Source organism: Platalea leucorodia, assembly GCF_965183815.1.
Source record: "Platalea leucorodia genome assembly, chromosome: 5".
Taxonomy (NCBI): domain Eukaryota; kingdom Metazoa; phylum Chordata; class Aves; order Pelecaniformes; family Threskiornithidae; genus Platalea; species Platalea leucorodia.
The window spans coordinates 61,052,062-61,066,093 of record NC_138827.1 but is presented as its reverse complement, the minus strand read 5'-3'; the positions used below and the strand labels follow the sequence as shown (position 1 = coordinate 61,066,093).

Here is a 14,032-nt window from a genome sequence, read left to right as displayed (position 1 = left end):
CTAAACAAACATACTAGCCACTGGAATGTAAAGACCTTAATTTATCCATGTTGCTATTATTTCTCTCCGTCTGTGAAAAATCCCTGTGAAATTTCTCTTTGGGATCTCCCTCCAGCAGGTCAACAGGCTGTTTTAACAGCATCCCAGTCCTGGTGCTCAAAGCCTGGTCCAGCCAGGGCTCACACCCCTGTGTGCTGAACCGCCGGGGACAGGGCAGCTGCCTTTGTTCTTGATCCATCTCCTATGGACGGCATACGAATATCTGAGCGTTTTCAAAAGAAGCAATTAAAACGAGTCTGTATGTGAAGTACATTTTGATGGTATGGAAAAATCTTTTTTATCTTCCCCTTCAAGCCTTCTGAGGGTGAGGCAGGGGATAATCGATTTGTTTGGTGGATGACTGAATGAGCTAAATTGCTAACTATACAGATAGCAAATTAGTCATGCAAAAGCACTTGCACTTCCAAATGAATGTTCATTTTAAAGTTAACTGGGATGTTAGAATGCCTTAGACCAGTAGTCAAAATCCTGAACAGCAAGTCTTAAAAAAAATTATACCCGAAGAAAAATAAATGAATATTTTTCCATTTGAAGCACATGCAAAAATCACAAGAAAAGTTCTGGCTTTCAAATATCAAAGAAATAAAAATGCACAAGTTCTCAATCCTTCTGCTTCTACAACTAATTGCTTTAGAGCAAGAGTACTTCCTTTTTCTGGCTTTGTTGCAAACCCCTGGAACTAAAGAGCACCAGAATAATGACCTCAGCTGGGGTTAGTGAGGTGAACCGCAGCTCAAAGTATTCTCGAGAACACTTTTCTGAACACTAAGTATATGTTTTAAAAAATAAAAAAAGGGAAAGAAACACAAAGGGGAGAAAAAAAAAAATCCCAAATCAATTTTCTAGTATCCAGATATAATGAGCAATGACTTTGGTTTCTTCTGACAAGTAACCCTAAAAAAACCAAACCAAAAAAAAACCCCAATCAAGTTCTACCTCTTTGAAAATATTACCATGGCACACATGCTCTCTCCATGCAAAACAGGAGGAAAATGGAAGTAACTGATGTCAAACAGCAAACTTCTTTTTCCTTTTCTTCAAAGGAAAGAAATGCTGACATTTAAAATGGCATGTGAAACAAGGGGAAAAAATTAGGATGCATCTGACACAGCATATATTAAGTATGAATTAACATAAGTCTGATTAAGCAAACTCTATAATGAAGAAGAGACATTCAAACAACATATGGAACATAATACCAAAAAAGACAAAGCCCATGGTGGGCGTTCACCTAAGTCTCGGCCAAGAAGACGTCTTGGCCAAGAAGACGAGGTCAATTTTCTGAAGTGAAGTGGCTGTACTTACTCTGTGCTTCACAGTCCACGCAGTGGGAATTGCCTCTGATGTTCCTTATGGACTGAAGGGCCATGGCCTCATTCTGACTCGTCAGGCGGGACTGCGTAGATTTAAAGAAACGCATAAGCAACAAATAAGAACCCAATAAAAAGGGTTAGATGACACAACTGTCAGCTGAACGAACGGCAAAACTCAAAGCTTAGACCAAGGCTGAACAAACGTGATCAAGGAACCCAAGTCCTTGGTTTGCCTCTCAAGAAATGGTGATCCTTTGGCATCTCCAAGTACTGCAAGTCCATGCCTGCCAAGGAGGGACTCCTCTTTCCACCCATGTTTCTGACAGGTCAGGATTTCTCCTGGGGCTCTCTCCACCTTGCCCAGGAGCTCCCAGTGTTTTGGGGTCTCCAGTCTGGATGCTAACGAGTGGGGAGACTGCACAGAGGAAAACCGAGCTTCAAAATGAACCCTGCTATTCACAATTCAAGTGGTCACACTGTAGGTTTACTTCTTGAGATAAATTAGATAAGAATATTATTTTATAAAATCAATTTCTTTTATTGATGTTTATGCTTTTGCTAATGAAGACTAAGGGATGGTTTGCAAAAGCAACTGAAACCTTTTTATCATCAAAAGGTCAGATTTAATCAGATGGCTCCCATTTAAATTCTTTCCATGCTGACCTGCCAATGACCTCTACTTGGACCTGGAGAGAGTGTCACCATGTACCAGTAGTTCAGCTCTACCCAACCAAAGCATCTTGTGGGCATTCTGAGAAGAAATTTGTTAGATGTAGCAAGTGATGGACTCTGCAATGAATTGATTTAAGCAGGATGAGGACCAGGTCTTAAGCGTGTCCATGTGGAGATACGTCCTCCCGATCTATCAACAGGACACCTACTAAACCTGTCCAACTAACTACACCTTGCTATTCCAGCTAGTTCTTCTGACATGTTTTGAGACCTCAGTAATACTTCAGAGAAAAAAAACCCCTGTCTGAGCATTGTAGCGGGTTGAATATATAACCCAAAAAGCTTCCCTGTACACGCATAATCTTATCAACGGATTCTCCCTTTCAAAAGAATACTTAATATACACAAAGGCCAATCGTCTCTGTGGGTACTGCATAGTAAATATTACCAGCCACTCTTTATCCTCTTTTGTGTTAGTACTTTTATATAGGTGTTAGTGTACAAATTTCCTCTATTGCACTCCCTTAACATACATAGTCGAATGCATAAATCCATGAAAAGCAAAAAAACACAAGTCATTTTTCTCTATCTCAGAAATACATATAGGAAATAAATAATTTTTTTAAAATAAAATGGGAAGTAAATTATATTATGATGATGATAATTACTGGTGTCTGATCTACTCTGGTAGATCAGAGCAATGAAAGCAGACAGTAATTTCAAAATATGAGTCTCCTCCTTGCAATATAAAATCATTAAAGACATCTGTTAGGCAGAAAATGTTAAAGGATCTATAGGTCTGAATGATTACTCCTCACTTCTCTCCCTCCACTACCACTCAACACCTTGCTCTCTAGTTGTGAAGTGTTTGCAAACAGAGAGACTCAAGAAGGAGGAGTTCTGTCGCCCTTTCAAAAATGAGCAGTGGCTGAAGAAGTATCATACTTTAAACATACATTTATTTATTTAGTCAGGAAAAGAGAACTAATTACTTCTCTCATGATATGAGACCATTGCAAGGTAGAAGGCCTGTTCCTCTTAGACAATGTTCATCTTCCCCCAAAAAGCTCTCATGAACTGTTTCTGGATTTGCTTTCTGCTATATTAGTTAAGGCAGAAAACCATAAAAAATTAATTCAACAACATTAAAGAAAAGAAAAATTGTGCATATGCTTTGTAAAGCAACAGACACAAAAGCAATAGCTTAATTTTGATTTCTGTGATTTGTATTACCTCATCACAGCAGAGTCCTATGGCTGAATGCTACCGCACATTTATGGTTAGGCCAACCAGAACATTTAGTTAAATTTTGCCATGCAGAAGCTTAGTAGATTTAGAGATTTGACTAGTAAATATGCTGTTTTTTCGGTCTGCCTCCACTCTTCTCCAAGACAGGGTTTTCCTCAAGGGCCTTCTGCAGACCTCTAACCTGAAACAAACCCCAATCTGCAGCAGTGACTACACTATGCAACTTCTCAGTAGGCAGAGTCCATGACCTAGCCCCAAGTTTCAGTCAAAATTTTACGAGCCATACTGATGGCAAAACAGATAATCCAGGAGATCCGTTAATTCAATTGCTGTAAAAAAATAAATGTAAAACAGGCTACAGTACCAGCTGTCTTGAAATATCTGAGATATGCATGCAGCTCTAATACTGCTCTGTCATGTGCCTAATACCTGGAGTACAGGTTTAAAATTCAAAGTTCTTGATTTTGCTTGCCTTTTAAAGCTCAACCAACCATTAATTATTTTCAGTATTACTCTGTGTACCATACCTTGTTCTTGCTGCTCTCACATGACTGTAAACTGGCCAAGATCTGACTCTCTATGGCTTGTACCCAGGCATCTCTTTCTTCATATGTGGTAGCTTCAAAGTGCCAAGTCTGGCCGGTGAGAGAGACAATGATAAACTCAAAATTTTCTTCTTGTTCTGAAAAAAACACATGCAATAGGAAGAAAAGTTTAAGTTTAAAGATATCGATAGCTAGGTCTAAGCAATCTTGGTTGATGAGCATTTCTGCAATGTAAAAGGCAAATGCAGGTCTGGACTTTTGAGGTATATCCAACTACCCTGCAGTTGCACAATGCATCAGAAAACGACCTGTGGATCCACTACTTTTTTCTCTCCCAATGCTATGTAGATAAAGTACTGTTTTGGGTAAATATTCAGTTCCTGTGTGAGTTTGGTATCGAGTCTATACCTTTCTCCAACACAAAGTGGCTAACAAGCATTATTTAGATTTAAACCTGAGGTGCTAAGAGCTACATAATGTAAAAACTAAAGTGTGTCACAAAATAACTTAAAAGATGAACGGACTATAAAGAGCTGACAATACAGAAAATTTGAAAATTTACCTGCTTCCTTCAAGCACTTGTTTACATGTACAGATGTATTAAAAGTGGATGTGTCTATTTTCCTGTCTACAGCATAAATACGTTAGGTTATAATGCAGGATTGAAATCAGTTCAACCTATTCAACATTCACGTTCAACACGGGAGATGAGAAAATGATCCGAGGAGCTCGCAGAAAGGGTCAATGAAATATCCTTAGGGCTACTAGAGTATAAGGACAAGTATTCAGGCCAGGGGACTGCAGCGTATGAAAATACCAGCAGAACTGAACTAAATGGACACACACTCCAACTACACATGGGACACAAGTCACATTAAAAAAAATCAAGGAAGCTGAAACAGAGCGAGTGGAATTGGGAAGGGCAGGCATGAAGCATGAAACGAACAGAATAATAGAGCACAAAGTTCTGGTGAACATCAGCCATAATGGGCTTTAGAAAGAGCATTTACATTCGCTTGTCTGCTAATGACTTATTATATATTCAGAGCCATGAAACTCCTGCATTACCTTGTCATCCATAAGCATGCAAAGATAAGTGACAAATCTAGCACCAGCTTTAAAGACAATACTGCTGCTCACTGGCAGTCATTTTCCCAACCTGTGGGATAACTGGTTTTCTTTGATAAACTCCATGCTAGCAAGGCCAGTGCCTATACTGCTTTAATGAAGCCTCAAAAAACAGTAGGTTACTTTGCACCTTGAGGTGAGAATAAACACAGAGGTGAAGGTTACTTCCAGGTCCCTGAGGGCACCTGAAGCAGCAGTTTTACTAAAACAATAGTGTGTGGGATAAGCAGGAAAACAAATGTAAGAGAAACGATGCAACTGTACAGCTATAACTACTTTTCGATTTTAGCAACACTGTGTTAAAAACAAACAGGTAGACTCATTATCCAAAATGCTATGATTAAATAATGGAAAAAGCCACATTTATCAAACAGAGCTTTCAAGAGTTTATGAAGAAGATATAAGAAGAACTACTCAACAGTAAAGGAAATTATGTTCAGTCCTGTGCATGGTCTCCTGTAGGACAACACAGCTATAGTTTTCTGCTTACGTAGAAGTGGTATGGCATAAGGCCAGTGGGGAGGGTACAGGCATATGCAGATTTATGCACATGTTGACGAGAACAGGGAACGACAGTGAAGGAAGAGAATATCAAAAACTGAATCCCACCTGAAGCAGCTCCCTGCAGAGTCAAATTTAGGAAATGCATTGTTCTTAGGCTTTTCAATGGCTTCTAAGTGATAAAACTTTTTACCCCTGAAGTCTTACTAAAGGAGGATTTCCAAATGATGGTCACTAAATGTTCAGAAAATCCTTCTATATAAATTACTCAGTGTGGGTCGTACTGAGACATGTGTATTGTTACGGCAGGGATCCTGCAATATGCAGTGACACAAAGGCCCTCTTCAGCCTCACTCCATTTTCTGCACCTCATGTCCTTCTCCCTCAGCCCTTCCCTTCGCCACTCGCAGTCCTGCTGCAAGTGCCCTGCTGCATTGTTATTTTCCCTGCACCTCTCTCCCCTGACCATACACCATACCACTTCTATGTAAGCCAAAGGCTAGGTATAAGCTGAAGGAGCTGCCTACTACAGAAAACAGTCATCTTGCCACCTTAAGTTAAAAATTCCCCACACCCCCTTTTCAAGGAGGGAGGAAGCCCTGTAGGGATGCAAAGACACACAAGAGCACAACAAGAGAGAAGACTTCTGCAGCACACGTGGCAGGGCTGGCTTCTCAATGCATAACAACTCCACAAGTATATGCGGTACATAACTAATACTCAACAAGTATATACGGTATACCTTTAGAGAGTCTCCCTGCACTTATCGTGTATCAGTTCATCCCAGCATTTAAGTACTACGTGACCTTCTAGCATTACAATTCCAGACCTTAAAAGATATACAATCAAGATGCAGCATCATTGAATCCTCCTATCTCCTATTTGCAATAATCCTGATCATATACATGAAGCTGGTTTGCCCAAGAAGGGCATATGAGAAATAAACTCCGCAATTCAGCCAGTGTACTGTTAAAAAGCAAGGTTGAAATATCGTCCTCGCAGCAGTACCTCTGCAAGCTTCATTTTCCAGAAATGCTACACAAAGTTATTCCTCTGCTTACGGGAGGCCTACGGCAGAGGACACAAACCCGGCTCTTCAGGCGACTGGAGTGTAATTCAGGAAACACCTCCAGCCATTTCCCGTGGTCGCTCTTTTATATGCCAAGTCTCCTTTTCCCAAAGGAGAGGCTCCTGTGTTTCATCTCCTGACCTTTTCTGCTGTGACCAGCTGACACCGTGACAAAAGCTGTAAAGACCTTGCACAGCCTTTGTGGCTTGGGATCGCAAAGTCCATGTAACATGCCAGTGAGTCTGTCCTGGTACGGCCCCACCGCGGGTTACGAGGGCTGCAGTGTGTTTTAAGGCTGGGCTGGAAGGACATTTTCAGTTCATCAGTAAGTTAACTGAAAACTTGGCCGTCGCTGACGATACATTAAGAATATATAAGTTTGCACTTTCTTATATCCACTGAAGCTTCCTACCCCTTAAAAAGCTCAGATGAAAAGCAACTGTGCCAGTTGAAGATGTGTTCAATAATACATTTTCTGCTTAAATACACCAAATTTTTTTTTGCAAGCACAATTGTGAAACAAAGCAGCAATGCCTGCTCCACGTCACCCACAGGGCAATGCCTACAAAAGATGAGTAGGGAACGTGTACGTCCTTAATCACCACATACACGAACAGGAAAATCCAGGCAGCAGAATAAAATTGTTCAGTTTTACTCTTCGGAAAAATTATATGTTGTGCTATTTAAATCCCTGTGAGCCCAATCACAAGATTTTATTAAACAGTTTTCCATGTTTAACAGTTATTCATAGAAAGGTCCACTATAATAGTATTTTAGCACCATCAACCTGTCGAAATCAACCTGCCCAATTACTCCAAACTACATTAATAACACCGGATATTACACTAATTGTGTCCAGTTTCTATGCAGACGAGGTCCCATGGGGCTAATTTTGCATCCTCAGGGGCAAGCAACTCAGCCATCAACCTGATTTCACTAGGAATCCCTCCTCATTACACAAGTCCAGGCTGTCAAACTTTTTTTTTGTAAAAAGGTTAATGGGCCAATCAGTCATCAATTATTTCCTGCAAGGCCAGCAGACAAAGGGTTAAAGTGCAAAGAACCAGCTGCAACTGATTTCCATTTGGAAGTTATTATCAACAGGAGATGTCTAAAATGTTGCTGTTGTTGTTTGTTTTGCCCTTTTTTTTTTTTTTTAAGTGGGAAGGGGTGGCTAGGATGGGAAATGAGCTGAAACTATAAGATTATGATGATATATAACCTAAGGCATAAGTGATTTTTTTTTTTTTTTTTTTGAGGACCCATGGAAGTGGGCATACAGTCAGTGAGTTTTAGGAAAATCACCACACCATCATAACCGCCACACCGCTTCCAAGACACCATCGTTTATGCTGCATATAGTGCTTTTACCATTATTTTTTTCATAGGAAAGTTACTGCATTTAACCCAAGTTACCATTTATTTCGCTCTGCCAAAAGACAGACATTGCTACAGCCCACCCACTTACAGAAAACAAGATATACAATTTCTTAGCAGCAAAGGATTGTGCAAGGGAAAACAAACATTTAGGCATGGTCTCACTGCTTTCCCGTACCAATGCCTGTGTTTATGGCATGTAACAGAGATCAGATTTAGAGAACTACACTGAAAATAACTACAGAATACAATTAGTCTATAACTTGTTCCAGAGAACTCAAACAAGTCTTCTAAAATGTAGGGAAAACATTTGTCCAGAAGCAGTTATGCCTCTTGGTATCCCATAAGAGCAGTTCTAAATGGTGTGCATATATCAGTTTGTTCACTGTTTTCCACTTCCCACATCTTTTATTCTCAATATTAAGAATTGCATACATAGCCACCGACACCTTCACCAGTGGTGGGCAACCACAAGCACAGTTTGAAGTCAACAGAAGACAGGGGTCCCTTTCCTCCAGGCACTCTACAGTCAGAAATTACACCCATCCCGAAAGTTTGCTTTTAAACAAACAAACAAAAAATTTCTATTTTTCCATGGGTATAAAACAAAGACTTGCCAGGCTTAAGGCATTTCTCATAGGTACACATGAATATTTTGCCAGAATCAGAAATAAAACTGGATCTTCTGGCTTCCAAGCCAACCAGCCTCTTTCACTAGGTGCCAGATTGTGCATTTGCATCTTTGCCCAATGTAGCTGTCATCAGAGGATCCTGGTGCTGCTGCTAATTAATAGTAACTCACCGTGCACGTCTGGTGGATGATGCCACTCACACAGGAAACACTTTCCAGAAACAAGAAGTCAAGTGCAGAAGCAAAAGATTCTCAATGGCCTATTTCAAACACCCGTGAAGCCTCTTCAAGAGTTGAGGTTACAGCTTGAAACCTAGTCAAGCCTGCCTCAAGTAACACTGAGACCTATTTAAACTCCCTTTTTATCATGCCCTTCTCCCTCTCTCAAAAATCACTTCCGCTCAAGCACTCTTCCTTAATAACCCTTCATCTTGTCAAAAGGATGAGAATGAAAATCTGCCGAGGTGCCCTAGCAATCAACATTAGATGTTTACAATATACAATTTGTTTACAACAAAGGCACGTGTTATTTACATACTATATAATGTTAACTATCCTTACCTTTTGCCACTTAGTGTAAATTATCCCTGTAAGTTGGAAGATAAGTATGTTTATTAGCAGCCTCAATTAAGGAAATATTTGTGCCATGTCCCACTGGGCATGACTATGCTAATACTTCTCTCCCCTTTCCAAACCCAGTGTCTAAATCTAATTAGTTCTGAAAATCAACCCTATCAGGACAATATAGCCCTGCTATCGGTTGCCCACAGCTCTTGATAAAGGTTGTGTTCCACTGGAAGAATTTTTCAGCGGTACTGTTTTATATCGCTACCCGTGAGTGACAAACTGGCAATGAAAGGCCAGTTTCTAGCTCAAGGGACTAAGCTTCCCCTGCCATATGCACTTGTTGTTTTACTTGGATGCCAAGACAACACGGTTTGAAGAAATCCATGAAGTAATTTTAAAATTCAGTTCATACAGTACAAGAGCCTACACCTGCATTAGGTGTTTCCTACCATGTTTCAAGCCTGCGGTTTACTTTTTAAATTGTACGTGTTTCAAACCTAAAGAGCTTGCTTAACTGAGAGGCGTTGTGAAGCCGAGTCTATCGGGCAGAGCTTATCTTGGGTGCTCTGAACAGCCTCCCCTTCCATCTTCCATGGTTAGCAAAAGCAAACTTTCTGCATAGGCACAGCACCACGGCAGCAACGGCACCACTAACTTCTAAGCAAACGGTAGTTTCAGAGTTAATGAATATGCAGAAGAAAAGCTTTCGTGAGAGCCTGGCAACTCACATGCAGCACTGTTTAACACGTCACATATGTAACCATGAAGAGTGGAAAAATGAGAATTTAGTATCTTTATGCATGTTAAACCATAGCATGCAGAGCACTGCCATTTAATTTTGTAAAGATACTCCTTTCTGCTGTACTGCAAAATCTGTTGATATAGGAAAAATAATTCTGTATTTTAACAATGCTGCTATCATAGCAGGTACCAGTGACTCCAGCTTGTCTTAAAACCAGAGCGGGGTCTGTTTTAAGTATAACACACTGATATTACATACTTTCCCCCTAGAGAATCAAAGGATTGCTTAAAGCCTGGCCGCCTGCAATAAGGAGCAGGTGGGACTTCTTCATTTGTCAGTGGCTCCCTAAAGAAAAAACCCCAAATCTGAAAACTGAGAGTTTTAGGCAAACTGTAAAATTAAAGAAAGTAAAATTTCTTGCAATCATACAAAACTGATGAAGGAACAGTGGAGGACATAGTTGTACAACCTCCTGCTTCTCTCTGCCCTAAGAAGTTGGAGCTCTTCAGCTGTGGTCTTACACCCAGCCACCTCTGTGAAGATCCTGCCCTTCCTCACTCCTCTGTGACCAGGACAGACACATCAGAAATGCAATATTTTGCATTTGCTATCAAATAACTAAGAGAGAGGAGACATATTCAGGGAAGATTCTCAGCTTTGCATGGTGCACAGCAAAAGGTAACCCTGTGTAAGCACAAGAGACCCACCACGCTGAGGACCATCCACGTACCTGCTTCTGCCAAGCATCTACAAAACAATCGCAGCACCTGAGCTGCAGATTTCTCCATCTTAATTGGTGATTTTGCTACCTGGAAGCATACAGAATACCTAAATAATAGGACTGGCATTAAAAATTATTGGAGAGGTTGCTTTCTAGATTGAGCTTTCAAAAATGGGACCGTACACGATGGGAATATTTTTGGTTTGTAAAAAGGTGTAGGTGCAATTGAGCAAGCATTTGCTAAAGACTAAAGCAGATTTGTTATTCTGGACTGTCATCTCCTATCACCGTTCTCTTTTTTGAAGGCATAATTATCTAAACATGTGGCTTTTAATACTTACAATGCTCATTAACTCGACATTTGCATGTCTCACCATTCCAGCTTTCACACAAAGGCTTAAGGTACAAGGCTCAAAGATGCAAAGCTATGGAGCACATTGAATGTTCCGTTTTTAGTGGGGATAATACTTCCAAAAACAGATACATTTGCCTAATTTCAGAATTTCATTTTGATGATATGTCTCAAAACTCTTTGGACCATGGCCATCAGGAACATGTTCCCATATGCTTATGCAAGGTGCCTTTGATACATAGTTTGATCAGCAAGATAAAAGATTCCTCAAACTAGACAGGGCCTAAAAATTGAAATCTTTATCTGTAAAACACAAGGGAATTCTTTATACTTGTTTCCCTGTTGCAATTTAATAACGGGTAGATATAAAATCACAAGCTTCTCAAGGAGTAAACCTGTAACAACAAACATGCCCTCACAATGATTAGAAGAAAAATCTGGCTGGGAGATAAAAACCAGCAAACACATACAAAATTAGAAAGCATTAAAAAGTATCCAGTCAGTTTCCTATTAAACGGACACACCCCCAACTTATTAATGTCCAACAATCACTTTCTCTCATTTCATATTTTGCACTGTATTCTTGAAAAGATACCAAAAGATCAAAATAGACAGTTTTGCAACTGTCGCTCTGAAAGGTAATAATTTTACATTTACACTGAGAAATAAAACAAAATTATAATTAAAAAAGCTTCCTTAACAAGCTGCAGTAAAATCACACTTTTGTTTCCTACGTACACTTTGTTTGGCAGCGAGAGCAAGGCATCCGACAGCAATACAGCAGTAATTGTGCAAAAAAAGGACGGTGATATAAATCACCAAAGGTTAATGATCAGGATGTGAACAGAGGGACTTGTTTACAGAAATAGCATGCAATTTAAAATTTACAAGAGATTTAATGCCACCGCTTGGCAATCACTAAAATCAACAGCCCAGAAAACAGTGACATTAAGAAAAATATTACAGTTATAATCATTCCAAAATAAGTCAATTAGTGTTAGGGCATGCGCTTGCGATTACTTGACCCATTTGGTTCGCACTTAAGTGAAGGAAAAAAAAAAAAAAAATCCCCCTCCCTTATACCGAGATTACTGAGTTGTGACCTATTTTGCATTCCCTGTTTCTTACACCATCCCTCTTACATGCTGTTGGAGATGGTGGCGGAGGTTTTGTTTTTTTCTCTCCTTGCCTGGCTTCCAAGTAATTCTGACCTTTGACATTTGTAATAATAAAAAAATAAAAAAAAAAAAAAAAGAAGGAAGTTTATAATTGTGTTGTTCAAATGAAGGTGGAAGGGGGAAAAAAAAATTCAATGTGCTATTATACAAAAGCCATGACGGCTGTCTTCGGTGGAAAAAAAGCAATGTAAGTCAATTTGTGAACTTTGGCACCAGGTGACCTTTAGAAATACAACAATATACAGAATTTACAAGCAAGAGTAGCACATGCAAATGACCCGGCACTGTCTCGCCTTTGGATTAGAGCTGCAAAGAGCATTATGGAGAAGGCTTGCACAAAACAAATTAAGACTGTTACTTAAATGTCACGGCACACTATTGTATTTGGCTACAGATCATTACACCTGATACTAACACTTTTAAAAACTGTAATAACTTGGGAAATATTACATTGAGTGCCCACATGTAGAAAGGGAAAATACATATATAAAAAAAAATAAATAAAAGAAGAAAATGGGTTCCTGAAGTAATTTAAACATCACCACTCCACGACTAGAGGGAAAGGTCAAAATTTAAGTAAGCTGAAAGGAACATGAATGGCAAAATAAAACGCACAAACAAGAAGATGAAAAGACCAACTGGAATGACTCTGCAAACACAAGATGAAAGCACGCATGCTTTGGGCAAATTTGATTTCCATGCCCGCACTGGGTAAGGGAGAGACGCAAGGAGGACAATTTTTGGAAAAGCGGATTAAAAAAAGGGGTAAGAGAGGAGGTGTTCATCTAAAATGGGTGGGTTTGTTACCTTCGGTGTTGGTGCTGCTGCTGCTGTATATATTTCGCAGGCTACCAACACGGTTTAGTTTCCAAGCTTTGCGTTTGGCTGCGTCCAGAGAGCAGAAGGGGAAGAGAAAAAAAAGAGAATAAAAATAAAGAAAAAGGAGGGAAAAAAAATGAAAAAGGGAAGAAAAGAAACATCAAAATAGCATGTGAAGTAAAATACAAGCACAAGCCTGTTAACACGTGAAGAGCTACACACAGAAAATGCACACAGGACTATACAGCCTCTCCAATCCATGGATGGTACGGAAAGCCTCTTATTGACAGTGTTTTTTTTAAGTCTCTACAACATGACACGATTTGACAAGATTAAATGGATCTGTTATTGGAATAGACAAAAACAGACCAGTAGAAGTAAAAAAATGCAGGAAGTATTTGGATAGAGGATAGACTAGACAAAACAGCTACTGTAAAATGAGATTTAATTAATAACAAAACACAGCCAGACATGAGGTCCTGTTCCTCCAAAAGCCTGTATTGATCACTTGGTGCCTGTAGTTCACCTTTAGAAGATCTTTTTACATCATCACCTTTAAAAGTTGAGGTGATGATGTAATGGCCTTAAATACTCATAACAACAATGCCTGTTATTTGTAGCACTGAGCTTAGATGCATTACTTAATTATTTTGAAGAGTGTCAAGTAGACACTGATGCAAATGATGTTTGTGGTCTTCCCCTCCTCCCCCAGGCAAATACTGCAAAATCAAAGTGTTTATTTGGAAAGTAAAAAAATGTGTATTCTTTATATGAGAGGCAACACCCTTGCACCAAACTTTGAGATTCTCTGAGTTCCCAGCTGCCGTTTTAAAATTAGCAGAAAACATTGCTCAAAAGCACTCCATTCCCGTGCTCATTAGGAGAGAGCACATTTTCACGTTCTTTAAAATCGACATGTTTTGCCTCAAGAGTGAATTCACAGCATGAGAAGTAACTTCAATCAACAGTATGTTTAGCCTGAGTTTCACACGGGAACCGTATGAAACATCCGACTACACCATGACAGTGCTGGCACCTAACAGCAACTGAAATAATGGAGATGTCCCCTCCTCTTCACCCATGGACATCCCCACATCTAGAGGAGGGAA

General features: G+C 39.7%; 1 protein-coding gene across 3 annotated transcripts in view; it reads right to left on the bottom strand.

Annotated features, from left to right (window-relative positions):
- AGAP1 (ArfGAP with GTPase domain, ankyrin repeat and PH domain 1) overlaps positions 1–14,032 on the bottom strand; it is a 387,788-nt gene that overhangs the window by 42,752 nt on the left and 331,004 nt on the right. For all 3 annotated transcript variants that reach the window (XM_082314678.1, XM_082314680.1, XM_082314679.1), the window contains 2 exons: positions 3,821–3,975; positions 1,366–1,456 (listed from right to left, as the gene is read on the bottom strand). In XM_082314678.1, coding sequence (XP_082170804.1) covers positions 1,366–1,456; positions 3,821–3,975 — 246 coding nt within the window. The remainder of the gene's footprint in view (positions 1–1,365; positions 1,457–3,820; positions 3,976–14,032) is intronic.